At 38.1% G+C, this 27890-nt stretch overlaps 1 protein-coding gene across 1 annotated transcript in view; it reads right to left on the bottom strand.

The window, feature by feature from the left end:
- NUP98 (nucleoporin 98 and 96 precursor) overlaps positions 1-27890 on the bottom strand; it is a 121852-nt gene that overhangs the window by 69958 nt on the left and 24004 nt on the right. The window contains 6 exon segments of the mRNA XM_045071330.1: positions 7357-7449; positions 15615-15753; positions 17554-17691; positions 21783-21946; positions 23721-23901; positions 25511-25618. Of these exon segments, the coding sequence (XP_044927265.1) occupies positions 7357-7449; positions 15615-15753; positions 17554-17691; positions 21783-21946; positions 23721-23901; positions 25511-25618 (823 nt within the window).

Raw genomic sequence — 27890 nt, 5'->3', positions numbered from 1 at the left:
AGAAAGAAAGAAAGAAAAAGAAAACTAAATGCTTTTAGTTGTGATGTGCTTACCAAGCAGACTCAAGTGTCATCATGAATCAGACCAGATGGAATAAAAACTTATTTTCACCAAGGGGAAATCCACTGCAGAAACTTGTGTTTTAAATCTTAAGGAATTTTGCTTATGGATCTTGTTGTTGGCAGTGAAAATGGGGTAAATTTGTTTAGAATAAATTATTGGCATAAATTTTTTAAAAAATTTCTATCCCCTCCTGCTGAAAAAGTTACCGGCAATTTAGAAGATCTAAAGTTCCTTTTAATGCAACAATAAAGTGAGACAAAAATCACTTCAAAGATAAAATACCTGGGGCGCCTGGGTGGCTCAGTGGGTTAAAGCCTCTGCCTTCAGCTCGGGTCATGATCCCAGGGTCCTGGGATCGAGCCCCGCATTGGGCTCTTTGCTCAGCAGGGAACCTGTTTCCCTTCCTCTCTCTCTGCCTGCCTTTCTGCTTACTTGTGATCTCTGTCTTTCAAATAAATCAATAAAATCTTAAAAAAAAAAAAGAAAAAAAGATAAAATACTTAAGAGGTCAAAAATATTAAGGGACACCAGGGTGGCTCAGTCAGTTAAGCTCCTGACTCTTGATTTCAGCTCAGGTCACAGTCTCAGGGTCTGAAATCAAGCCTCCCATTGGGCTCTGTGCTCAATGTGGAGCCTGCTTGAGATTCTCTCTCCCTCTCCACTTACTTGCACTCTAAGGAAAATCTTTTTTTTTTTTTTTTAAGATTATTTATTTATTTATTTGACAGGCAGAGATTACAAGTAGGCAGAGAGGCAGGCAGAGAGAGAGAGGAGGAAGCAGGCTCTCCGCTGAACAGAGAGCCCGATGCAGGGCTCGATCCCAGGACCCCGGGATCATGACTTGAGCCGAAGGCAGAGGCTTTAAGCCACTGAGCCACCCAGACGCCCCTCTAAGTAAAATCTTTAAAAAACAAAAACAGGGGTGCCTGGGTGGCTCAGTGGGTTAAGCCGCTGCCTTCGGCTCAGGTCATGATCTCAGGGTCCTGGGATCGAGTCCCGCATCGGGCTCTCTGCTCAGCAGGGAGCCTGCTTCCCTCTCTCTCTCTCTCTCTCTGCCTGCCTCTCCATCTACTTGTGATTTCTCTCTGTCAAATAAATAAATAAAATCTTTAAAAAAAAAAAAATAAAAATAAAAATAAAAAACAAAAACAAAAACAAAAGAACTGCTCAGAGATTATGATTAAGAAAAAAAAAAAAAGAAAGACAGGAACTCTATACTCAGAGATTCCACACAATATAAATTAGTGAGGGTAACTACTGAATGGCCAAAACATTACTTAACTGTATAACCTCATTATTAACAAGAAGACAATAATGAAGCAAAGGGATTATTTCTCCCAAATCCCAGCTTTGGAACAGGAAATGAGACTCCTTTTAATGTTCCAAACCATTAGAAATTCCTGAAAATTCCAAGAAAAACTGAAATTACTTCCTTGAAGGACATAGTTTACAGCACAAATTTCAGAATTCTTTATTTTTCCAGGGAACAAATACCTCTTTACCCTCTGAACAAAAACTTAAAAGAAACACCAATATATAAAATAGAGAGGGACACCTGGGTGGCTCAGTCAGTTAAAGCATCTGCCTTTGGCTCAGGTCATAATCCCAGGGGCCTGGGATCAAGTCCAGAACCAGGATCCTTGCTCAGTGGGGAGCCTGCTTCTCTCTCTGTCTGCCACAACCCACTGCTTGTGCACTCTCTCTCTCTGACAAGTAAATAAAATCTTTTAAAAAGATAAAACATTAAAAAAAAAAAAATGGACAAAAACTTCTCATCTGGATGGGTGTTTCCCTCACCTTTGCAGCAATCCTGGATGAAAAACCATAAAACAGTCTAAAATTCACTGTTATTTCAATAATCCCCCAAAAAAGGGGCACCTGGGTGACTCAGTGGGTTAAGCTGCTGCCTTCGGCTTGGGTCATGATCTCAGGGTCTGGGATCGAGCCCCGCATTGGGCTCTCTGCTCAGGGGGAAGCTGCTTCCCCACCTCTCTCTCTGCCTGCCTCTCTGCCTACTTGTGATCTCTGTCAAATAAATAAAATCTTAAAAACAAACAAACAAACAAACAAAGAACAAAAAGGCACTGGGAGGTTCAGGTGACCTGCCTGCATATTGTTCCAATTTATTAATGGAAAAATATGCATTTTATCCAGATCTATCTCCTATTATGCAACTGGATTTTTATGCTTAATGAAAGGGACTACGTCCACAAGTTAAGGGACATTCTGATGGAAGATAATGTCAATTTATGAAATGTGGTATATTTATAATTAGTTGTAGGTATCATAAAGCAAATATATGGAGGGCACCATAGTACTAGCAGCCCTAGAAACTCCAAAGATGCTCAAGAGAAAAGCAAAAATGGTTATATTCCTTTTGAGATCTTCTAATAAACTTTAAAATTTTATTTTATTTATGGTATCTTTTACTTTGGGTAATTTTTCTATGTATACCTTAGTATAACAATGAACTTTCCTAAATGTACCTTTAAATTTATTACTTCACGGAAAATCAATAACTAAAATTTCTTAATATTACCAGGTAATTACCAAGAAAATGCTATACTACTGATAGCGCCAATGAGAGTTAATATCACTGTCAAATCAGAAACTTAACACTCCCATGATTTAATGAGTGTTCCTTAGTCTGAGCACATCAGGTAAGAAAATACCACACACCAAAGAATAACATAAAATGTTTTACAGGAAAATTTGTTATTAGGAAATTTTACTGAGGTAGGAGTCTGAATCTCCATCACTCAAAACAAAAGGAGTATGAATCTCTACACTCAAGACGAAAGGTGCACAGGACCACCCACTTAGCTAATGCCCCAAAAAGACATCACCCAAAGCTACAGTGCTCTTCTGCTTGTGATGTCAGGAAATGTACAGGTCATGAACATGGGTATTTACATACAACTCTCTCCAGACACACTGCTCTCAAAGCCTAAAGTCTGCTTTAGCAGAGGTGATCATCAAAGAATTCTAACAGTATAGGCACAATGGTTCACAGAATTCTCATTTCCCTACATGATCTACCTGCTGCAAAGGTTAGAGGTGTAAAATTCTTTACTGATTATATTCAGGTTTTAGTTTAGACAAACAAAGCATGAATGAGGGCTATATAACTAAATAGTAAAAATGTTATCTCTTGTCTCTGAGGTAGAATCATTTAAAGAAAACTGAATATACTGAAATAAATGAAAAGGTTGAGATATTACATTATTGTGGAAGAGAAGATAATAGCACTAGAAAAAGTTTTAAGACATTATATAATTTGGACAATAAGAGAAGGCACTGCTAATAAATAACCTTCAAGACCTAGAAGCCAAAAGGAAAGAATGACAATTTTAACCACATAAAAATGAAACCTGTAACTGACGATACCATAAAATTAAATGATAAACTTAAAGACTTGGTGGAAATATCTCTAACAGACATTACAGTACCATCTTACCCGAGCTTTAGGTTTAAGGTTCACAAACTGGTTAGGGTCAAAACTACCCTTGAAAAAGCTTGTAACTTGCCCACGCCAAAGCTAATTTTCCCTCCAGGATTAGAAGAGGACACTGATGTCAGATGATATATTTTGCTTAAGTTCAGGGTTCATGCTACACAAAAAACTAGAGCTTTTAAATTTTTATTTCTTGTAAAATATATATAATAGAATTTGGGTAAGTTAAAAAGTTCAAATAAAACTCTACCATACAACCCAAAAGAGTTAATATCCACAATACATAAAGAACTCTCAAAAACAGATGAAGAAACAATGATCAAATATTATGAACAGGGAATTAAAAGATTCAAATGGCCAGTAAACATACATAAGGGTATCCTTCACCAGCGATCAGTGAAGTGCAAATTAGAATACATCAATTTCCACTATCATACATGTAAAGATGAAAAAGTCCAATGACATGGAAAGGCATGGGGAAAATGAGTACTTTTATATGACAAGAGCAAAAATTCATACTGGCATTCTTTTTGGAAGGCAAATCCGTAAGACTGACCAATATGTGTGTATCTTCTGACCCAATTCTGACTATCAATTCCATAGTAATACTAACACATACAAAATTATGTAACAAAGATCTTCATTATTGCATTGCTAATAATATCAAATAACTCACATGTCTACTAAAAGGGGAAAAGTGAATTATGGTATGTGTATGCATTTACATATCATGTGTACAGATGCACATACACACACAGTGGAATACTAAACAGCTATTTTTAAAGAATAAGGTAGATCTATACATACCGACTGAAGAAAAAAATATATGCCCAAAATGTCATGGGAAATGAAAAAATGAAATACAGAATACCATGTAAGGCAGATGCTTTCAGTTTGGAAACATTTTTTTTTTTTTTAAGATTTTATTTATTTATTTGACAGAGAGAGATCACAAGTAAGCAGAGAGGCAGGCATAGAGAGAGGAGGAAGCAGGCTCCCCATTGAGCAGAGAGCCCGATGCAGGGCTTGATCCCAGGGCCCTGAGATCATGACCTGAGCCGAAGGCAGAGGCTTTAACCCACTGAGCCACCCAGGCGCCCCGAAACATTTTTGACTGTAGCACACAATATGAAATACAGAGACCCATAACACACATAACTGAAACAAAAATTAAATGATATTTAACCTTACTTTGTACAATGATTTTTGTATTCTAGTATTTTTATCCTTAAATGCTATCTGTATAGCACTGTTTAAATACCACATCCAACTAATGTGTCTCAGCCTTTGGTTTAAAAAAACCACTCATGCAGGATATGGTTTCTATTTAAGAATATAATAAAAAGGGGGCCTCAGTGGCTTAGTCAGTTAAGCATCTGTCTTCGGATAGGGTCATGGTCCCAGGGTCCTGGGATTAGGTCCCACATCAGGCTCCCTACTCAGTGGGGAGCCTGCTTTTCCCCCTACCTCTGCTCCTTCTCCCTGCTCGTGCCCTTTCTCTTGAATAAATGAAGTCGTAAAATAAAAATAAATTTTTAAAAAGAGAATAAAATTAAAAAATACATAAAACACACACCAAGTACAACTGTGTGTGCACATTTGAAAAATGTATAAAATGAAAAAACTGTACAAAATGTGTATAAAGGAGTCTGACAAGAACATGCCAAACTTTCAACAGCTGTTATTTCACAACTGAAATATGTTGACTTATCATATTTCCATATGGCTGAAATTTTTTTAAAGCATTTATATATTTTATTTGAAAAAGAAAATGGGGGGGGGGGCAGCACCTGGGTGCTTCAGCGCATTGAGCCTCTGCCTTCAGCTCGAGTCATGATCTCAGGGTCCTATGATCAAGTCCTGCATTGGGCTCTCTGTTCAGCAGGGAGCCTGCTTTCCCCTCTGTCTTTGCCTGCCTCTCTGCCTAATTGTAATCTCTCTGTCAAATAAATAAATAAAATCTTAAAAATAAAAAAAAAGAAAAGAAAATGGAAGGAAATAGTTCATAGTGAGGTTCTATTAGAAAAGAAAGGACAAGGGTGCCTGGCTGGCTGAGCTGGTGGAGCATGCAGACTCTTGATCTTAGGATGGTAGGGTAAAGCCCCACATTGGGTATAGAGACTGCTGAATAACAAAAATCTTAAAAAAACAAAAAACAAAAAACACAAAGAGGGTGCTGGCACCTGGGTGGCTTAGTTGACTAAGCAACTGCCTTCAGGTCTGGTCATGATCCTAGAGTTTCAGGATCGAGTCCAGCATGGGGCTCCCTGTCTGCTTCTTCCTCTGACCACCCCCTTCTCATGCTCTCTCCCTTTCTCATTCTCTCTCAAATAAATAAATAAAATCTCAAAAAAAAAAAGGATGACAGATAAATGATCAGAGCACATAAGCAAAGATAAGAGATAACTGGACAGTGGAAACAGAAACCATGGAAATAAGTGGTTTGCAACTAAATGACCACAACCCATGGTCAGATGACTTGAGAAACAAACAATATATTACGTACTTTAAAAACCACGTTGAAACTGTAAATGCTAAAGCACTTATTCATTTTATGACCAATACTACTCTCATTATTGCTTAAAACAGTTTGGCAAGCAGAAGGGTCAATGTCTTCAAAGGCACTAAAAAATAATTTATAGGGGCGCTTGGGTGGCTCAGTGGGTAAAGCCGCTGCCTTCGGCTCAGGTCATGATCTCAGGGTCCTGGGATCGAGTCCTGCATCGGGCTCTCTGCTCGGCAGGGAGCCTGCTTCCCCCTCTCTCTCTGCCTGCCTCTCTGCCTACTTGTGCACTCTCTGTGTGTCAAATAAATTAAAAAATAAATAAAAAAAATTTAAAAAAATAATAATAATTAACAGTAGGAAAAGAGACAAAGGTGTCACAGCCCTACATGAAGGTGGAAAGAACCGACCTTATAAAACCTATTTGCTAATTACTTTAACTAACGCTCTTACTGCCCTCTTTTACTATTACGGTTATCAGCCTTACTTGATTAACAGTTCAAAGTCTCAAATGCGTGCCTGTTACAATGGCAGCAGGAGGAAAATGAAAGTTAATAATGCCATCATACTGCCAAGTCTCATATTAAATACTAAAATTCCCAGATAAACTGGGACTTTCAGAAGACAAACATCTGAGGCACCTGGGTGGCTCAGTGGGTTAAGCCTTTGACTCCAACTCAGGTCATGATCTCAGGGTCCTGGGATCGAGCCCAGAATCAGGCTCTTTGGTCAGCAGGGAGCCTGCTTCCCCTTCTCTCTCTCTGCCTGCCTCTCTGCCTACTTGTGATCTCTCTCTGTCAAATTAAAAAACAAACAAAAAAAACTTACAAAAATAAAAAAAGACGACAAACATTTTGTAGAAAGGGAAGCATACAACTTTTTAAAAATATTCATATATTATAGTAATTTTAGTAAAATTAATTGCGTAAGTTTAGCAAAACCATGCATATATACATATGCATCTATATTTTAAATGGATGAGTGTGTGTGTGTGTTTGTGTATGGTTTTTTTTTTTTTTAATTTCTTTTCAGCGTAACAGTATTCATTGTTTTTGCACCACACCCAGTGCTCCATGCAATCCGTGCCCTCTCTAATACCCACCACCTGGTTCCCCTAACCTCCCACCCCTGGGAAGCATACAACTTTTAAGATAAAATGTCCAAATGTTTTGAAACCTGGTAAAGCAAAACTGTTGGGAATGTTTTGTTAAGTCCAATTATAAAAATGTGAATGTAGGCCTCTTATTCTCAGGCATATGATCAAACAGAGGTCTTAGGTTCCAGCAGTTAGAAAGCCAAGTTCTGTCACTTCCTATATCTCATGGTACAGCCTTACCTGTTCCAAATCCTGCACCAAGCCCAGTTCCCAAAGTCCCAGGTCCTGGTTTACTTCCAAAAATACTACTCCCACTGGTATTTGTGCCAAAACCTAGAAGGACAAAAGAATAAGTGGACTATACTTTTGACATAACTCTCAATTTCCTATTCAAGGGAATTTTTAAAAAGGCAGTCTGACTCTAAGCTTTGCATCCTGTCAATTATTAATATTTAAAACTCGTAAATGGTAAGCTAACTTAACCTTTTTAAAAGAATTTTAATTTTGATGCCTATGAACATACCCCAAAATCTTCCTACTTATGTTTCAGACATCCATTTAAGCAAAGTGATTGTGCTTGAGCATACACATTCCCTTTGTTCAGGGCTTCAAACCTATTTTTCATGTCTAATTAATCGAAAAAAAAAATACATCTTCTCAAACTTTCACTAAAAATAAGACAGGGTGCCTAACTGGTTCAGTCAGTAGAGGATGTAGCTATTGACCTCAGGGTCATGAATTTAAGGCCCACAATGGGTAGAGATTACTTAAATAAATAAACCTTAAAAAATACACATATATACGTGTGTGTGTGTTGTGGGTGTTTGTGTGTGTGTGTGTGTGTATGTATGTATGTATGTATGTGTATATATATATATATATATATATACACATTTAGACACCTATGTATGTATGTATGTATGTATGTGTATATATATATATATATATATATATATATACACACACATTTAGACACCTAACTAAAGCAGCTAAGGTTCTTGCTATGTATGTATGTATGTATGTATGTATGTGTGTATATATATATATATATATACATTTAGACACCTAACTAAAGCAGCTAAGGTTCTTGCTAATAGGGGCGCCTGGGTAGCTCAGTGGGTTAAAGCCTCTGCCTTCGGCTCGGGTCATGATCTGAGAGTCCTGGGATCCAGCCCCGCATCGGGCTCTCTGCTCGGCGGGGAGCCTGCTTCCCCCTCTCTCTCTGCCTTCCTCTCTGCCTACTTGTGATCTCTCTCTCTATCAAATAAATAAATAAAATCTTAAAAAAAAAAAAGAAATTCACCTATAAAAATCTCTACAGTAGTTTTGGTTTTGAACAGATGAACAGATGAACCTTGTATCAGCAGTAATGTGTGGCTGGCTGATCACACAGGAGGAACTTAAATGATGTCATACTCAATTAGCTCATAGGAGCACTCAAGGACTCAACTAGCTGATATTAAAAGAGAAAATAATCTATTAATAACTTTTCTTGGGTTAAATTGTTTCATTATCAGATGATGGAGAGTTAGACAAATAATCCTCCTTCACTATGACTTCACATCTAAAGAAAATCCTATGATTCCCCCCTTGAAAATCCACAGGTTTCACCACAAGACACCTATACTGCATTCTTGCTATTATTTCCCTTGTGTCCAAATAGGTCCATGAAGTTTCCGCACTCCTTTTGGAGCTTAACAGCACATGAGCCTATCATTAAATTTTTTTTAAATAAAGATTTTATCGTTAAGTAACCTCTACACCCAACATGGGGCTCGAAATCAAGACCTTAAGATCAAGAGTTGCATACTCCAGGGGCACCTGGGTGGCTCAGTCAGCTGAGCATCTGACTCTTTGTTTTGGCTCAGATCATAATCTCACGGGTTGTGGGATCAGGCCTGCACTGCCTCCACACTTGGCGGGGATCCTCTTGAGGTTCTCTCCTTCTGCTCCTTCCCCAACTCACTCAAGAGCATGTGTGTGTGCAAACATGTGCTCTCTCTCTCTCTCTCAAATAAATAGATAAATCTCTAAAAAGGAAAAAGAGCTGCATGCTCTACTGAGCCAGACAGGTGTCCATTATTAATCTCTATGATTAAGGGGGGAAATAAAAATCAATCACTGACCAGCAAACCTTGTTCATGGAACACCTGGAAGTCTTTTTTAAAAGGTACCATGGAGGGGAATTAAGTACTAAAGATAGCAGAGTAAAGAGAGTATTCTGATAGGACACTATCACCAACTAAGAATGCTGCACTTAGTCATGCCAATATTTGGATTAATTATCTCAATGAAATCAATTTAAAAAGTTGAAATATTTAAGCAGTTCAAAAATATACTTCTAATGTCACTTAAAAATGCAAGGAATCTGACATAATCTGACACATTTAATAATTTGTACATTCATTAAAAATTTTCTTCAATTGTACTAATTATTAGCCATGCCACAAAATGGGAATACTGCTACTCAAGCACAGTATTTTTTAAAGAAAAAAAAAAATGGGAAAAATGTACTTGGAGATATTTTGTTCTTTTTGAGTTAAAATTTAAACAGAAAGGATCTTCCAGCCCCGTACACAGCAGAAAATACGATATTTGTGAACTACCTCAAACCCACACGAGGGAAATAAGTCCCAACTTACACTGTTTATACCACACATTTCCTCCGATTCTTACTGACAAAAGTTGATCAACTCTGTTATTTCAAAACAATTTTTAAGTGAAAATTAGTGGTCAATTAATTTACAACAAAGGAGTCAAGAATATACAGTAGGGAAGGACGGTCTCTCCAATTAATGGTGCTGGGAAAACTGGACAGCAAAAGAATGAAAGTAGACCACCATCTTACACCATAAACAAAGATTAAAGACTTGAACTATAAGACCTGAAAGTATAAAGCCACCAAGAAGAAAACATGGGCAGTAAGCTCCTTAACACCTGTCTTGGCAATAATTTTTTGGATTTGACCCCAAAAAGCAAAGGCGACAAAAGCAGAAATAAACAACTGGGAATACATCAAACTAAAAAACTTCTGTACAGCAAAGGAAACCATCAACAAATGAAAAGGTAACCTACTGAATAGGGGGAAGTATTTGCAAATCATACATAAGAGGTTAATATCCAAAATATATAAAGAACTCAATCCAACAGCAAAAACACAATTAAAATTGGGCAGAGGCTCTGAGTAGACCTCTTTACAAAGACATGCAGATGGGCAAAAGACATATGCAAAGTTGCTCAACATCATTAATCATCAGGAAAATGCAAATCAAAACCACAATGAGATATCCCCTCGTACCTTTCAGAATGGCTATTATCAAAAAGACAAAAAAAATAACAAGTGCTGGTGAAAATGCGGAGAAAAGAGAACTCTTGGAACACTGTTGGTAAGCATGCAAACTGCTGTAGACATTCTGGGAAACAGTACACAGGGTCCTCAAAAATTAAAAAATATTAAATGCCATTATGATCTAGCAATCCCACTTCTGGCTATTTATCCAAAGGAAACAAAAAAAAAACTAACACAGGAAGATATATGCACCCCCATATTCACTGCAGCATTATTTACAATAGCCAAAATACAGGAAATAACCTAAGTAGCCACTGATGGATAAACAGATAAAGATGTTCCATATACATACAACCGAATATTATTCAGCTATAAAGGACAATGAAATCTTGCCATCTGTGACAACATGGATGGAATCTGAAAGCATTATCTAAGTGAAATAAGCCATACAGAGAAAGACAAATATATTCTACATGATCTCACTTATATGTGTAATGTCATAAAACACACACAAAAAACCAGCTTATAGATACAGACAATAGATTGGTGGTTGCCGGGCGCCTGGGTGGCTCAGTGGGTTAAGCCGCTGCCTTCGGCTCAGGTCATGATCTCAGGGTCCTGGGATCGAGTCCCGTATCGGGCTCTCTGCTCAGCAGGGAGCCTGTTTCCCTCTCTCTCTCTCTCTCTGCCTGCCTCTCCATCTACTTGTGATTTCTCTCTGTCAAGTAAATAAATAAAATCTTAAAAAAAAAATAAAAAAAAGAAAAGTAGTCTTAAGAACTAAAAAAAAAAAGTAAAAAAAAAAAAAAAAAAAAAAGATTGGTGGTTGCCAGAAGAAGGAGATGGGGATGGGTGAAATGGGTGAAAGGGGATCTAAAGGTACAAACTACCAGGTATGAAATAAGTAAGTCATGAAGGAGTGCCAGGGGTGGCTCAGGTGGCTCAGAGGCCAAAGCCTCTGTCTTTGGCTCAGATCATGATCTCAGGGTCCTGGGATCTAGCCCCAAATCTGGCTCTCTGCTAGGTGCGGAGCCTGCTTCCCCCCCTCCCGCCCCCCTCTCTGCCTACTTATGATCTCTGTCTGTCAAATAAATAAATAACATCTTAAAAAAATAATAAGTAAGTCATGGAGATGTAATATATATGGCATGGTGACCTTATTAAATACTGTCTTGCATATTTGAAAGTTGCTAAAACAGTAAATACTAAAGGTTCTTATCACACACATACACAAAAGTGTAACTATGTATGCTAACAGATGTTAACTAGTCCTATTATGTTGATCACAATACACAGAAAATCACGATTTACTGCCCAGCACCATCTTATCAATACCCAAAGAATCAACCTTATTAAACTGTTGTTCACAAGTGTTGAGATAATTCCTCTCCTGAAACAATTCTACTCCTCCATTCATTCAGAAATTCAGACACTACCTCATATTCACTTTATCTTAAACTCATCCTTCCCAGGAATAATTATTTACCAAGAAAATGAGTTCATGACTCTAAAGAATGCCTTAAGGATCTCTCGACACCTGCTGAAGCAGCAGGTAACCCAACCTTTAACTCCGTGAATTAATCACCAGCTAAATGAAACAGAATCCCATAATGACTAACACTAACAATGATGCTCTAAATTTTTGTATAATCTTACCCCATTTCCAGATTTGTTATGTGGCTTATTTTCAAATCAGAAGACTGTCCACAAACTCAAAATTGATAGCTTCCCAAGAAAACAAGAGTATCAAAAAATGCCTTACTTAGATAGGATCCCTCACGGATAGTAATGGGATGTTTAATTCACCCAGAGTAGAACACAACTTGCTACCATGGAACCCCATATGACTCAGAGGGAATCCTTATTCTTAGGGACCCATTTATCCACTCATTAATTCATTTTATCAAGTTTTAGTGAGCACCTATTATTCTATGCCAGGCACTAGGTCAACACTGGCGATTACAAAAGAAAAAAACTAAGACAATTAAGATTCATTACATAAGCTAGTAAGGCATATTAGATAAAAATGAAATCTTTTGGGGCGCCTGGATGGCTCAGTGGGTTGAAGCCTCTACCTTCGGCTCAGGTCATGATCCCAGAGTCCTGGGATCAAGTCCCGCGTCAAGCTCTCTGCTCAGTGGAGAGCCTGCTTCTTCCCTCTCTCTCTCTCTGCCTGCCTCTCTGCCTACTTGTCATCTCTGTCTGTCAAATAAGTAAATAAAAATATTTAAAAAAAAAAAAGAAATCTTTTACTTTTAAATCATTGAACGTGAGTATAAGCAGATTTATGAAACAAAAAAAATCTCCTAACAAATCAGAAATCTGCAATGATGGAAGAACATCAAGTATATTTCAGAAACCCAGCCCATTTTATCATTTTAGCCTATATAAGCACCCAGATTTTAAAAATGTTGTGCTTTTTTTCCTGAACATGAACCATGCTACAAAAAGCATGCATTTTCAAAGGAAGAGCAAATTGGTTCTTGAGGGACTAAATGAATCATAGTTATACAACGGGTTATGGCCCTTCAAAGGGCCACAGTACATAAAAAGATAAACAGAACACATGTGGTATTAAAAATCTCACAGGATGTGAAGATGATTAAGAAAAAATGGTCTGGGACGCCTGGGTGGCTCAGTTGGTTAAGTGGCTGCCTTCGGCTCAGGTCATGATCCCCGCGTCCTGGGATCGAGTCCTGCATCGGGCTCCTTGCTTGGCAGAATGCCTGTTTCTCCTTCTGCCTCTGCCTGCCACTCTGTCTGCCTGTGCTTGCTCTCGCTACTCTATGACAAATAAATAAATAAAATCTTTAAAAAAAAAAAAAAAAAGAAGAAGTGGTCTATAAAGCTTTTCAGAGGAGTGACAGTGATGAAAAAAGACTGAAAAACACTATTTTAACCCTTAAGTATCTTTCTCATTTTAATTTTATAAAATAAGAAACAAGTACTCAAAATAGATACCCATGCTAACCAAGCCCACTACCTCAAAACCACTCTTTCACAATCAAAAAGCATTATAATTGAAATGATAATCACTACTAAGAGTGAGCAACGCAACAAAAAGGGTTAAAGAAATCAAATTAAACGGGCAACTGGGTGTGCGGTCGGTTAAGCATCAACTCCTGCTTTCAGTTTAGGTCATGATCTCTGGGTTGCTCAGCAGAGTCTGCTTGGGACTCTCTCCCTCCCTCAATAGCCTCCTCCTCACGCTTGTGCTCTCTAAAATAAACACATAAGGGTGCCTGGGTGGCTCAGAGGGTTGAGCTCCTGCCTTTGGCTCAGGTCATGATCTCAGGGGTCCTGGGATCAAGTCCCGTATCAGACTCTCTGCTCTGCAGGGAGCCTGCTTTCCTTTCTCTCTCTCTGCCTGCCTCTCTGCCTACTTGTGATTCTCTCTCTCTGTGTCAAATAAATAAATAAATAAAATCTTGTAAAAAGTAAATAAATAAACACATAAATCTTTTTAAAAAATCAAATTGGGGGCGCCCACTGGCTTGATCAGTTAAGCATTTGCCTCCTGCGCAGGTCATGATCTTAGGGTGCTGGGATAGAGCGCTACATCAGGCTCTAAGCTCAGTGGGGAGCCTCCTTCTCTCTCTGCTGCTGCTGTTCTCGCTCAAACAAATAAAATCTTTATTTAAAATATTAAATTAAATACAAAAATGTAGGAACTGTTACCTATTTCCTTCACATATATATTTCTGTAAAAAAATACCACCTCCTAACAGATGCTTAATATAGTCTCTTTCTCCCGTACACTCTAAGACCATTCAAAAACACTGAAGAACTGTGTAAAACTGTTTAACTGAGGCCAGCCAGGCACTCCAATAACCATGTGTTTTCATTCACCTCACACTAAATATTCCCAGGACCTAATAATATATACCTGGTACACAAAATCCTTAACAGGTACCAGTCATGAAATGAAGTTTCCTTATCTGATTTAACAAAAATTGTGTTAATAATTTGTTTAAAATTTGATTAAGAACTTAATTAAGCAGTTATAGAAGACATTTAAAATATAATGTTTCTATTTTTTTTTTAAAGATTTTATTTATTTATTTGACAGACAGAGAACACAAGTAGGCAGAGAGGCAGGTAGAAAGAGAGAGAGAAAGAGAAAGAGAAAGAGAAGCAGGCTCTGCACTGAGCAGAGAGCCCAATGCGGGGCTCGATCCCAGGACCCTGGGATCATAACCTGAGCCTAAGGCAGAGGCTTTAACCCACTGAGCCACCCAGGCGCCCCAAAATATAATGTTTCTATTAAACAAGTTTAATTCTTCTAGCATATCTCTGAATAGTAGTTTCCAGTTATTTTTTAATTATTACTCAATGTTATCTGTATTTTCCAAATTTTAAAAAATGAACATGTAAGCAAAGATATACTTTGGCAAAAAAAAACACACACACAAAAACCATACATATATATATATATACATATATATATATATGCTTTTGCAGCTTGAGGGAAAGATTCAAATTTCAGTAAGAATTATGCAATATCAGGGTGCCTGGGTGGTCAGTGGGTTAAAGCCTCTGCCTTCGGCTCAGGTCATGATCACAGGGTACTGGGATCGAGCCCCACATCGGGCTCTCTGCTCCGCGGGGAGCCTGCTTCCTCCTGTCTCTCTCTGCCTGCCTCTCTGCCTACTTGTGATCTCTGTTAAATAAATAAATTTAAAAGAAAAAATCTTAAAATCAAAAAAATTACAAAATCTCAAAAAAACAACAAAAAATCAAAACAAAAATGACAACAAAAAACATTTTTAAAAATCATCAAATCTCATTTGTACACTACTTCCCTGTCTGAAATCTGACCTAAAACAAAGTGTTACTTCAACCGTATATGTTTTATTTCGGTTTCTCAACTATTGGTGAGGTAATTCAAAGAAAATGTACTTCCTTATTTTGGGAAAAAATCCATCTCCATTAGAGAAGCAACTTTCTACAAGGTACCACTGAATGTGCTGAATGGCCCATTTTATCCAAAGCAGCAAGTTAAGAGACTAATAATGAGGTAAGGCAATTTATATCCCTTCTAACTATGTCAACCCAAGTCCATGATTTTAAACCTTTCCCTCTGGTACTTCACATCAAGCCACAGCTTACCTGAGAATTTTTAAATATTCCCAATCATACGAATCAGGAGAATGATGTGTGGTATAGTCAGTGTAACTTTAAGAGAGCCAAACCTGCTTTTTATATGTACCAAAATTGGAAGTGTTTGTATTGGTTCCTAAAGTCAGGGTTGGTTTGTTACCAAAGAGCCCGCCACTGGTTGTACCAAATGAAGGAGCACTGGTTGTGCTGGTTCCAAATGTAGTAAGCTTGTTATTCCCAAACAGGGTCTAAAAAGAACAAAATACAGGAAAATTTTAAGTAATATAAAGATACACTCCAAATAGCAAATAAAGGTTACCTCAGATAAACTGGACTGTGAGGTAAACAAGAGAAGATGTCATAACTTTTATGAGAAAATGGGCATAATGTGAATAAAGACTATCAGAAAAGTTGGGGCGCCTGGATGGCTCAGTGGATTAAGCCGCTGCTTTCGGCTCGGGTCATGATCCCAGGGTCCTGGGATCAAGCCTCGAATCAGGCTCTCTGCTCTGCGGGAAGCCTGCTTTCTCCTCTCTCTCTGCCTGCCTCTCGCAACTTGTGATCTCTGTCTTTCAAATAAATAAATAAAATAAATCTTTAAAAAAAAAAAAAGACTATCAGAGAAGTATACTAATCTGAGCAAGATTAACTTTACAGAACATGCTCCTAGCCTGAGAAGTTAATGGCAACAATCCAGCACAGTATTACAGTGGGGCAAAGAAAACAACAGAGTAATCAAATATTTCTTTATCTGGTAACAGAAAAGTATTATGTATATAATCTGCCAGCAGGAACAATGATGATAAAAAATTTAAACAAGTTAGAATAAGGATGAACCTTCAAAACATGCTAATATGCTAAGCAACAGAATCAGTCACAAAAGATTATATATTATATGATTCCATTTACATAAAATGTCCAGAATAGATAAAAGGCCTGAGGTCACTGGGGGGGGGGGGATGAAAAGTGACCACTCATGAATATGAGGTTTCCTTTTATTAAGGTAGTACTGACTACAGTGACAATTCCATAATCTGTTGGTATGCTAAAAACCACTGAATTATGAGTCCTGGAAGGGTGAATTGTATGGCATATAGATTATATCTCAATAAAGTGGTTATTAAAAAGAACTTTTTGGGGGCGCCTGGGTGGCTCAGTGGGTTGAGCCTCTGCCTTCAGCTCGGGTCATGGTCTCAGGGATTGGGTCCCACGTAGGGCTCTCTGCTCAGCAAGGAGCCTGCTTCCTCCTCTCTCTCTCTGACTGCCTCTGCCTAATTATGATCTCTCTGTGTCAAATAAATAAATAAAATCATTGGGGAAAATTTTTTGAAGCATTATATAATTTTCTCAATTTCTCATCTCAATTAGCTGCCCAAAGAAAAATTAGTAAATAACAGATTTCAATTTTCATGAAAATCACGTTTTGGAATTTTTCTTTTTTTTTTTAATTAGTCACAACGGCATGTTCAAAGCTTTTTTAATTGGTACATAATACAGATACATATATGTATATGCATACATATACATATGTATATGTATGTTCACACTGTTTCACACTGATTCTCATATAATTAAGTGGCCATACAGGTTTTACTATTATTTTTAGGTAAAGCACACTCCTAAATAGTTTTTTACTTAAATGACTTTAACAAGGAACACAATTCAGTTAAGTCTCCAACTTCATGAAAACCATGAGACCATTAACAAATTTAGCACTTAGAAAATTGCATACTTAAATTATCATACCAACTTACCACCCCAAAAAGATTTAGATATAGGAATTAAAAATTACCCAATTTTAAGAATGAAAGCATGTCACCTTGGACTCAATTTAACCAACCGGAGTGATATTGTTATCAGAAGTAAACTGTACATAAAAGCATTGAACCAAAGAAATTTTAAAAAAGAACTTACTACTTAAAAATTAACGTACTGAAGTTACCTGGTTACTCTTTTTTGCACCAAATAGCTTTCAATTATATCAGTATCAAGTCTCCTTTAACAAATGTATACGTATCTTCAAATTACAGTAAACTGCAAAAACCTACCGAACCAACAGCACCAAATCCAGTGTTGGGCTGCCCAAAGAGACCTGTTCCTGTTCCAAATGCTGTCCCAGTGCTGGTGTTTGTAGCTGTCCCAAAAAGACCTCCAGGCTGTGAAGCTTGAGTTACTCCAAATAAACCCTGCAAAAAGTAATCTACATTAGATGATATGCCACAATAGTCTGATTTAAGAGTCTTAGATTACTAACAGTTGCCATTTTTTAAAAGTTTATTTGTTATACATATTGTGCTAAACACACAGAGCGTTTCTTTTCTTCCCAACAACTCTTATGAGGAGGGCCATTTAAAAGAATGAAATGAAAATCCCACCTTCGGGCAGTTAAAAACTTCCCCAAGATGTCATACCTCCTAAGTGACAGGACCAGAAATCCATATCTACATCTAAGCCTGATGAGCTCCAAGGTCCTGGGCGGCTAATAAGACTTTATACTAACTCTTGTGCTCTATGAAACAGCAGGGTTGCAACACTGAAAACAAAACATTATGACAGAATGCTTCATTTTCAGAGTTATGCTGAAAGAACTAATCAGTTTGAGCTGGGGAATGGATTTTGAATCAAGTAAATGAAAACAAGCAGCAGAAATAATCAATTTGGACAGAGGCAGGAGAGTAATGTTAAAGTTTTCTGTTTTTTTTTTTAAAGATTTTATTTATTTGGGACACCTGGGTGGCTCAGTGGGTTAAGCCGCTGCTTTCAGCTCAGGTCATGATCTCAGGGTACTGGGATCGAGTCCCACATCGGGTTCTCTGCTCAGCAGGGAGCCTGCTTCCTCCTCTCTCTCTCTGCCTGCCTCTCTGCCTACTTGTAATCTCTCTCTGTCAAATAAATAAATAAAATCTTTAAAAAAAAAAAAAAAGATTTTATTTATTTATTTGTCAGAGAAAGAGCGAGCGCACAAGCAAGGGGAGCAGCAGGCAAAGGGAGATGCAGGCTCCCCACTGAGCAAGGAGCCTGATGTGCGACTTGATCCCAGGGTCCTGGGATCATGACCTGAGCTGAAGGTAGATATTTAACCAACTAAGCCATCCAGGCATCCTAAGTCTTCTTAATTTGAGATGAGAAACTAACTTGTTTCAAATAAGCAAAGTTCACAATCACCCAATGTTTAAGAAGGTATTTTATTCATGCATTAGTTAACAACAACAACAACAAAATACTGCACTAATGGACTATTATTGCTGAATTGAGAATTCAAGTGTTGGTTTTTTGGTTTGTTTTTAAAGATTTATTTGAGAGAGAGACAGACAGACAGAGCACAGCCCACATGGCAGGTAGGAAGGCGGTGATAAGAGGGAGAGGGAGAGACAATCTCTCGCAGACTCCCCACTTAGCATAAAATCTGATGTGGGGCTCAATCTGACGTACCTGAGATCACGACCTGAGCCCAAACCAAGAGTCAGATGCTTAACCAGGTGTCCCAAACACAGTGTTTTTTAAAACAGCTTTACTGAGACATAATTCATATACCATTAAATTTACCCACTTAAAGTTCATTATTCAGGTTTTCTTCCCTTCAGACTTCAGCAATTATCCCTACTCTCTAAATTTAGAACATTTTTCTCACTCCAAAAAAAAAAACCCCAGGCCAGTTAAGAATCACTCCCTATTCCTAGGTAATCAATCACTCATCTACTTTTTGTTTCCATGGATTTGTCCATTCTGAGTATATTGTTATGAATGGAATCCTATAAAATGTGGTCCTTTGTGAAAGGCTTAACTTGTTTAAATTTGCCATGTTTAAAAGGTCCAATCACACTGTAGCATTTATCATTCCATTTATGGCTGAACAATATTCCACTGTATGAATACACATTTTTTTAATTCATTCATCACTAATGGACAATTGAGATGTTTCTACATTCTGGCTATGTTATAATCATTTGTGTACAAAGTTTTGTGTTTTCATTTCTGCTGGTGAAATACCAAGGTATACAATTACTCAGTCAAATCATAACTCTGTGTAACATTTTGACGAAACACCAAACCATTTTCCAAAGTGGTTGCATTATTTCACATTCCTACCAGCAATGTATAAGGTTTCCAATTTCTCCAATTTTTGAAAATACTATGGTCTAGCTTTTTTATGCCTCCTTTCTGGATAGGAAGTAGTGTCTCACTGTGGTATTGACTTGCACATTCCTGGTAACTACCAGAGTTGAGTATTTCTTCATGTGCTCATTAGCCATTTGTTTTATCTTCTTTGAAGAAATACCTATTCAAGTCTTCGGCCCATTTTTAATTGGTTATTGTCTTACTGAATCATTAAAGTTACTTACATATTCTAAATCCAAATCCTTCATAAAATATATAACTTACAAGTATTTTCTATCATCTGTGGGTGTTCTTTTCTCTTTCTTGATGGTATTCCTTTGCCCCACAAGTTTTAATTTTGGTAAAAGTCCAGTCTATTTTTTTCTTTTGCTTTTGGTGTCACTTTTAAGAAACCATTATCTAACTCCTTTTCTTGTTAGAATATTATAGTTTCAGGGGTGCCTGGGTGGCTTGGTCATTAAGTGTCTGCCTTTGGCTCAGGTCATGATCCCAGGGTTCTGGGATCAAGCCCCAAGTTGGGCTCCCTGCTCTTCCAGAAGCCTGCTTCTCCCTCTTCTACTCCCCATGCTTGGGTTTCCTCTTTTGCTGTCAAATAAGTAAACAGAATCTTAAAAAAAAAAAAAATTATAGCTTCAGCTATTTAAGTATTTGATCCACTTTGAGTTAATGTGTATAGCTGCTACAATGGTGGTAAGAAAGGGTTCAGTAGCTTTTTTTTTTTTCCAACTGCATTTTTATGCATTGAAAAATCAACTGTCCTAGGGGCACTTGTGTGGCTCAGTCAGCTGAGTGTCCAAATGTTGATTTCAGCTCAGGATCAAGCCCCATGTTGGGCTCTGTGCTAAGCATGGAGTCTGCTTCTCCCCTTCCCTTTCCTCACCTCCCTCCCACTCACACATTCTCTTAAACAAATAAATAGTCCTAGCACCATCTGTTGAAAAGATTATTCTTTCCCCATCGAGAACTGTTTTGGTATTATTGTTGCAAATCAATTATCTATAAATTTGAGGGTTTATTTCTGGACTCTTAACTCTATTCCACTGATCTGTATGTCTAGCCTTCTGTTAGTACCACAATCTTGATTACTATTGCTTTAGAGTAAACATTAAAATTGAGACATGAGTCTTCCAGCTTTCTTCTTTCTCAAGATTATTTTGGCTATTCTGGGTTCCTTTTTATTCTCTTTAGAATGTTTTTATCATGAAAGGGTGTCAAAACACTTTTTCTGTACCTACTGAGGCCATCATGAGGTTTTTGTTTTTTTCTGTTTCTTTTCTTTTATCCTTTTTTTTTTTTAAGTGGGCTCCACATCCAGCCTTCCTTCCCCAGTGTGGGCTTGGACTCATTACCCTGAGATCAAGAACTAAGCTCAGATCAAGAGTCAGAACCTTAACCACCTGAGCCACCCAGGCATCCCTTTTTTATTTTTCTGGTTTATTAATTTTTCTATGCCTAACAAACATTCTGGGATGAATCCCTCATGGTCACAGTTATAATCCTTTTAATATGTTACTGAATTTTGTCTGCCAGTATTTTTAAGATTTTGTGGTCTGGCTGTAATTATTTTTTAATCAGGTAAAGTATCTTTAACTTAAAGTCCAGTTAAATACCAAGAATCCAAATCAATAAATCATACCTCTAATTAATCTTAATTTTACTCTTCCCTAAAAGAGTCCTCAGAAATAAAATGGCAATGATTCTAAGTACTTCCTTCCTCTTGCTTTTTTGCACAGAAGTACCAATTATCCAATAATGGCTCTGAGTTTTAATGCTCTCTTATTTCACGAATTACACATCTTTGCCTGACCCCACACTTAACAAGGTGAAAGAACACACTCAAATATAGCCAGTGATTTATAAGTATTTTCTCTTCTTACTCTATAGAATGTGGACAGAACCAATGTCCTAAGGTGTAGCCTTCAGGATGGCCAATTCTAGCACATTAAGCAGCTCCTACTGAAATATCCTCAGAAAGAATAAGCAACTTGCTCAGAGTAGAGCTTGTACTAGAGTACAGGTTTTAATTATTTACATTTTGCCCTTTTCTTTACCATCAACCCTTAAGAACTAAGAACTTGTAGTCTGACATGATTAGAAGTCTCATTACTTAGCTATGTAAATGTAAGATGTGGAGGTAACTAAGGGCCTGGTTCCTTACCATGGTGTTGGTGCTTGGCTGTCCTAGTGTGCTGGTATTACCAAAGGAAAAGCCAGTGTTCTGAGTGGTTGTGGCCTGGCCAAATGGTTTGCTGAAGAGGCTGGTGGTCTGCTGATTCTGTTGTCCAAAGAGACCACCGGGATTTGCTCCAAATCCAGTGGTACCTTTCAGAAAAAAAGAAAAAAAGGAAAGTAAAAACAAATGGAGGGGAAAAACACCCAAACCCTCAAACCTTACATTACTCAGTTACTGCAACAGCCTTATTACTCTTAAATACCTAAGTTACCCTACATTCATTCACGACCAAGAAGATAACCATTTCACTTCCCATCCTTTTTCACCTAACCTGGATTTGGTTCAGACTTTAATTCCTACAATAATATTCTGACCCCAACAACTCTTCTCCTCTTGTGAGTCCAAAACTTTCTATTCTACAAGACACCACACTACACTCAAAATCTGCATGTGTATTTCAACCCTGTCAGACTAAGTTTTTCTTGAGAACAGAGGCTTTCTCTTTATAATTCCCGCATAGGATACACTGTACTCAATCATGAATACATGGCTAAACTATATCACAAAACATAAGTACTGAAATGAATGTTAAATGCCACTTAAACGTGTATTTATCTGTGTATTTGTGGGTGTATAAATCTCTCTAAAAGGTCATGAAAAAGTCTAACTTAGAGCTTGTTTCTATGGAGGAAAAATGGAAGCTGGGGGAGGGAAAGAAGATTAACTTTGGTTACAGACTTTTTCGTGTCTCATGAACTTTTTATCATATATACGTATTACCTATACAGGAGTAGTATTTGTATTAAAGTAATTTAATCATCATCCTAGACGTTCCTCTTTCACATTTCACATCAAAGCAATCTATAGCAAACTCCATCAGTTCTACATACAAACTGGGCCTAAAATCTGACATTATTAGACCATCATCTCCCATGTGAACAAAGCAACAGCTTTCCTAAAGGATTTGTTTTCACCCTTGCCCCCTTACAATCTTTTTCTTTTTCTTGAGTTTTTGTAGTTTGATACACTATGTTACATTAGTTTCAGGTGTACAATGTAGTGATTCCACAAGTTCTAGTTATGCTATGTTCATAAATGCAGTTACCACAATCTATTCTTAACAGAACAGTCTTCAGATGATCCTTCGCTCATAATCACATGACTTCTTTTTCTACAGCCTCTAATGGCTTCCCAACTCAAATAAAAATTCAGATCTTGACACTGGCCCACAAAGTTCTATAAAATATAGTCCTTATATCCCTCAATACTTCCCCTTAGTCCTTATCTCTTTGGAAAAAAAACTCAAGGTTTTCAGATTTATAGCTTCTCTGGCTGTAATATTCTTCCCCCAAAATTTATACAGCTTTATTCTCTGCCTTCTTCAGAGAAGTCACTGTTCAAATGAACCTTATCGAAGTGAGGCCCCTTTTTTAATTTTTCTAATTTTTTTTTATTTTTACTTTTTTAAGAGACGGGGTCTCGCTATGTTGCCCAGGCTGGAGTGCAGTGGCTATTCACAGGCGCGATCCCACTACTGATCAGCACGGGAGTTTTGACCTGCTCCGTTTCCGACCTGGGCCGGTGCTCCCGGGAGGTCACCATATTGATGCCGAACTTAGTGCGGACACCCGATCGGCATAGCGCACTACAGCCCAGAACTCCTGGGCTCAAGCGATCCTCCTGCCTCAGCCTCCCGAGTAGCTGGGACTACAGGCGAGCGCCACCGCGCCGGCCAAAGTGAGGCTCTTTTTAACTATCTTCATTTAAAACTCTATTTCTCTCCATCCCCACATATATATCAGATACTCTATTTCTCCAACATCCCTGAATTTTTTTTCTCCACAGCATTTACCACAAAATGACAATTATGGTTTAGTTATCTGTCCCTCCTCAATATGGCTCAATATGGTGCCAAGTGCTTACTAGTTCCAAAGGCTGTTTTGTTCTGACCATATGCAAAGCCTGAATTAGTGGTAGAGGAGCTGAAGAGTCCTGTCGCACTGGAGGTGGCTGGAGAAGACCCAAACAAGCCAGCTGTGGTACCTGCTCCCACTTGGTTCTGCGGGCCTTTCCGGTTAGCCTGATAATCCTCTAAACGAAGTTCCTAGAGGAAGCAAAAGTGTATTTCCTTTCTTAACATGCAGCCAAAAAAATTATTTAGGAAACTAAATACTTAAATTTAGAATTCAATTTCCATGTTCACATAGGAACCATGACTAAAAAACAGAAAATTATAGAACATTAACTTAATACCATTACAGAAAAACACTTACAACAGTGTAGAGTAGACATTAAGATCCATACCATAATCACTAACACCACAGGCCAAAGGACCAACCATATCTTAATTTTAATTTTCTTTTCTAAAGAACAGTACTTCCTTTTAGTAAAATGCTATGTAATAATTTTATCTACTCCCACCCCAAACATAAAAATTAGCTGAAAAGATGAAGGATGCTGGGATAGGGTGAGGGGCCTCAGAAAACTAGGGGAAGAAGGGATGAAGTTTAACATTAACAGTTTTGCCTCACAAGTCAGGGTGTTTCTGTACACTCCAATAAAGCAAGTATAATTTGGGATACAGAGGAAGCAACAGCTACAATCAGAGTCAATACTCAAAATACATAACACACAATCACACAGCAGTTGAGAATGAACAAACTGTAACTTCATGCAATACCATGGATAATCCCACAAAGTGGAAAAACAGACTTAAAAGTATGTAATGTAAGATTTCATCTATATAAAATTTGAAATGAGGAAAACATGGGCAGTCATGATAGTAGTTACCCTTTGCAAGGGGGGGGGGAATCATCACTAGGGAGTCAGAGCATGGGGGACATCAGGAATGCTGGTAATGCACTGTGACTTGATGTGGATCCTGGTTACATGGGTATATTCACTTGGTGAAAACTTACCGTATGGTACACTTATGACTTTCCATGAGTTTATTAAAAACATGCGTATCCATGTATACGCACACTGCCCAAGTAATGTGAGCAACATAAAATCACAAGACTATTTAGTAGAACTACACCAGTATATTCAAGCTGCATATTGCCCTGCCTAAAACAAGATGTGTATAATTACTACATTAATTTAAAAAATAATTGGAGGGGCACCTTGGTGGCTCAGTCGGTTAGGCGTCTGCTTTTGGCTCGAGTCATGACCTCAGTGTCCTGGAACGGAGTCCTACATGTTTCCTGTTCATCCAGGAGTCTGCTTCTCCCTCTCTCCCTGCCCCTCCCCTTTCCCTGCCCACTTGTGTTTGCATGCTTGCTCTCTCAAATACATAAATAAAATTTTTAAAAACATGTGACTTATTCACTGTCAGGGTTATGAGTTAAAGCCCCACACTGGGCACAGAGCCGACTTAAAAAACATATGTGTGGGGCACCTGGGTGGCTCAGTGGGTTAAGCCTCTGCCTTTGGCTCAGGTCCTAGGGTCCTGGGATCGAGCCCCACATCCAGCTTTCTGCTCAGCGGAGAGCCTGCTTCCCCCTCTCATTCTGCCTGCCTCTCTGCCTACTTGTGATCGCTCCCCGTTAAATAAATAAATAAAATCTTTAAAAAAAAATATGTGTGTTAAGTTTTTTACAGAAACCCAGTGTGAGCTACTTGATCCTAAAAAAAAAAAATCAAAACATTTTTAAAACCTACTTTCCAATAGAATCAAAAGGTTAGGCTGATATTCTGTATTGCATTTTACTGACCTCTAGTGACTTGCTTTCGTATTCTTTCATAGCAGTAATACACTGGTGCTTGGTACTGATGTTAGTGCTAACTCCAGCTTTAACCATAGTATCTGTACCAGTTGGAGGCTGCAAAGGAAGATAAAGGCAAATTTGAAAGTCTGAAGCAAATATTTAAGTCCAAACTCTAAATCCCTACTCTCACATACATAATTCTTCAATCACTAAACTCTATAATAACTAGTCCTGTAGGTCTTCTGCTAAATGAGATAGTTTCAAGGGTGCTTAATATACTGCATTTCTGATCTCCCCCTGCTTACGTCAAAGTTATCTAAATAAATCAATGTCAGTAATAGTTATAACAGTTATTAAGCCCCTAACCAAGCCATCTAATTATCTACTAAAATACACTTAAGGAGAAGCTGGGTGGCTCAGTCAGTTAAGTGTCTGCCTTTGGCTCAGGTCATGATCTCAGGGTTCTGGGGCTGAGCCCCATACTGGGTTGCCTACTCAGCGGGGTCTGCTTCTCCCTCTCCCTCTGCCTCTCCCCCAATTTGTGCACAAATGCTCGCTCTCAAATAAAAATTGTTAAAATAAGTAACGGGCACCTGGGTGGCTCAGTCAGTTGGGCATCTACCTTTGGCTCAGGACATGATCCCAAGGTCCTAGGATAGAGCCCTGCATTGGCTCCCTGCTCAGCAGGAAGTTTGCTTCTCCCTCTCCCTCTGCCCCCCCCACTCATGCTTTCTCTAATAAATAAAATCTTTAAAAAATATATACAGTTAAGATTACATGCATAAGAAAAACTATCCAATTTACCCAACATGTACATTTAAACTTGTATTTCTCAGTCCTATCTCCTACTCTGCTCTGAAATGTTTACTTTATTTATTTAATTTTTTTGAAGTGTCTTCTTTATAACTTGTTGCAATTAAGAAATACAGAAGAGGGATGCCTGGGTGGCTCAGTTGGTTAAGCAGCTGCCTTCAGCTCAGGTCATGATCCCAGCATCCTGGGATCAAGTCCCACATAGGGCTCCTTGCTTGGCTGAGAGGCAGAGGCCTCTTGGCCTCTCTCCCTCTGCCTCTGCCTGCCACTCTGTCTGCCTGTGCTCATTCTCGCTCCTCGCTCTGTGACAAATAAATAAATAAAATCTTTTAAAAAAAAAAGGAAAGAAATACAGAAGACTGGCTTTTCCCCTACAACTAACTAAAGATTTGTACATGTATTTGTAGATGTATGTAACCAAAGATTTCCACACGTATTGTCAGTTTTCTCAATTACTATACTTTTTAATAGAGAACACACAGTATTTTCACTATTATTTATATTTAATTTTTTATCAATTTAGGGTTCTAAATTCAGTATGTTTCTAAATTCTAAAGTTCAGTTTTGAGGCGGCTGGGTGGCTCAACTGGTTAAGCATCTGCCTTTGGCTCAAGTCATGATCTGTGAGCCCTAGGATCGAGCCCCACTTCGGGCTCCTGGCTCAGTGGGGAGTCTGCTTCTCGCTCTCTCTCTCTGCTCCTCCACCGTGCTCTGTCCCTGTATCTCAAATAAATAAAATCTTAAAAATAAAGTTCAGTTTCTAAATTATGAATTCGCCACCTTGCCTAAGAACTTCTTCATTTCCTAGAGTAAATTTTAACAAGAAGTTAAGCCAAGACCTATTTGTGCCAGATTTTATTTGGGTTAATTGCCCTCTGGCCTATCCTAAATATCTCCCAACCAATCACATCAAGAAGTATCTTCTATCAAGTAGTATTCCATACATTTTCATTAACAAATCTTCCATTCTAACCTTCTACCACATTCTTTCATAATAGTCGAAGAAAACATCAAACTCTACTGCCCTATTCTGCCATTTCATCAACAGGTTTTATTTTTCACTGGCACATGGAATACTGATGCGTTATTCCCTGAATCTCCTTAAGAGGCCCTATTCTTTTTTAAGACTACTGATTTTTTAAAATTTAAATTCAATTAATTAACATTGTGTATTATTGGTTTCAGAGAAAGAGTTCAGTGATTCATCAGTCTTATATAATACCCAGCTCATTACATCATGTGCTCTCCCTACTGATCATCATCCAGTTACCCCATCCTCCCACCCCCAACCCCTCCAGCAACCCTGTTTGTTTCCTATGATTAAGAGTCTCTTACCATTTGTCTCCCTCTCTGATTTTGTCTTAAAAGAGGCCCTATTTTCAATAATTTCTTTAAGTTTGCCCCTCATTCCTTTATGTATACAAGGAATGATGATTATTCAGAGCCAAGTCATGAATGCAGTAAATACAAGCTCAAGCTCATACTACCTATTGTAATCAACCTTGTGAATACGAATTTGATTGGGTTGAGCACGATTCAAATACACATATTCAATGGGGCGCCTGGGTGGCTC

The sequence above is a fragment of the Mustela putorius genome, unplaced genomic scaffold (genome assembly GCF_011764305.1).
Source record: "Mustela putorius furo isolate JIRA1106 unplaced genomic scaffold, ASM1176430v1.1 tig00003987_pilon_pilon_pilon, whole genome shotgun sequence".
In the NCBI taxonomy this organism is placed as follows: Eukaryota; Metazoa; Chordata; class Mammalia; order Carnivora; family Mustelidae; genus Mustela; species Mustela putorius.
Note: the sequence above shows the minus strand (reverse complement) of the source record. Positions and strands in the feature narration are given on the sequence as shown.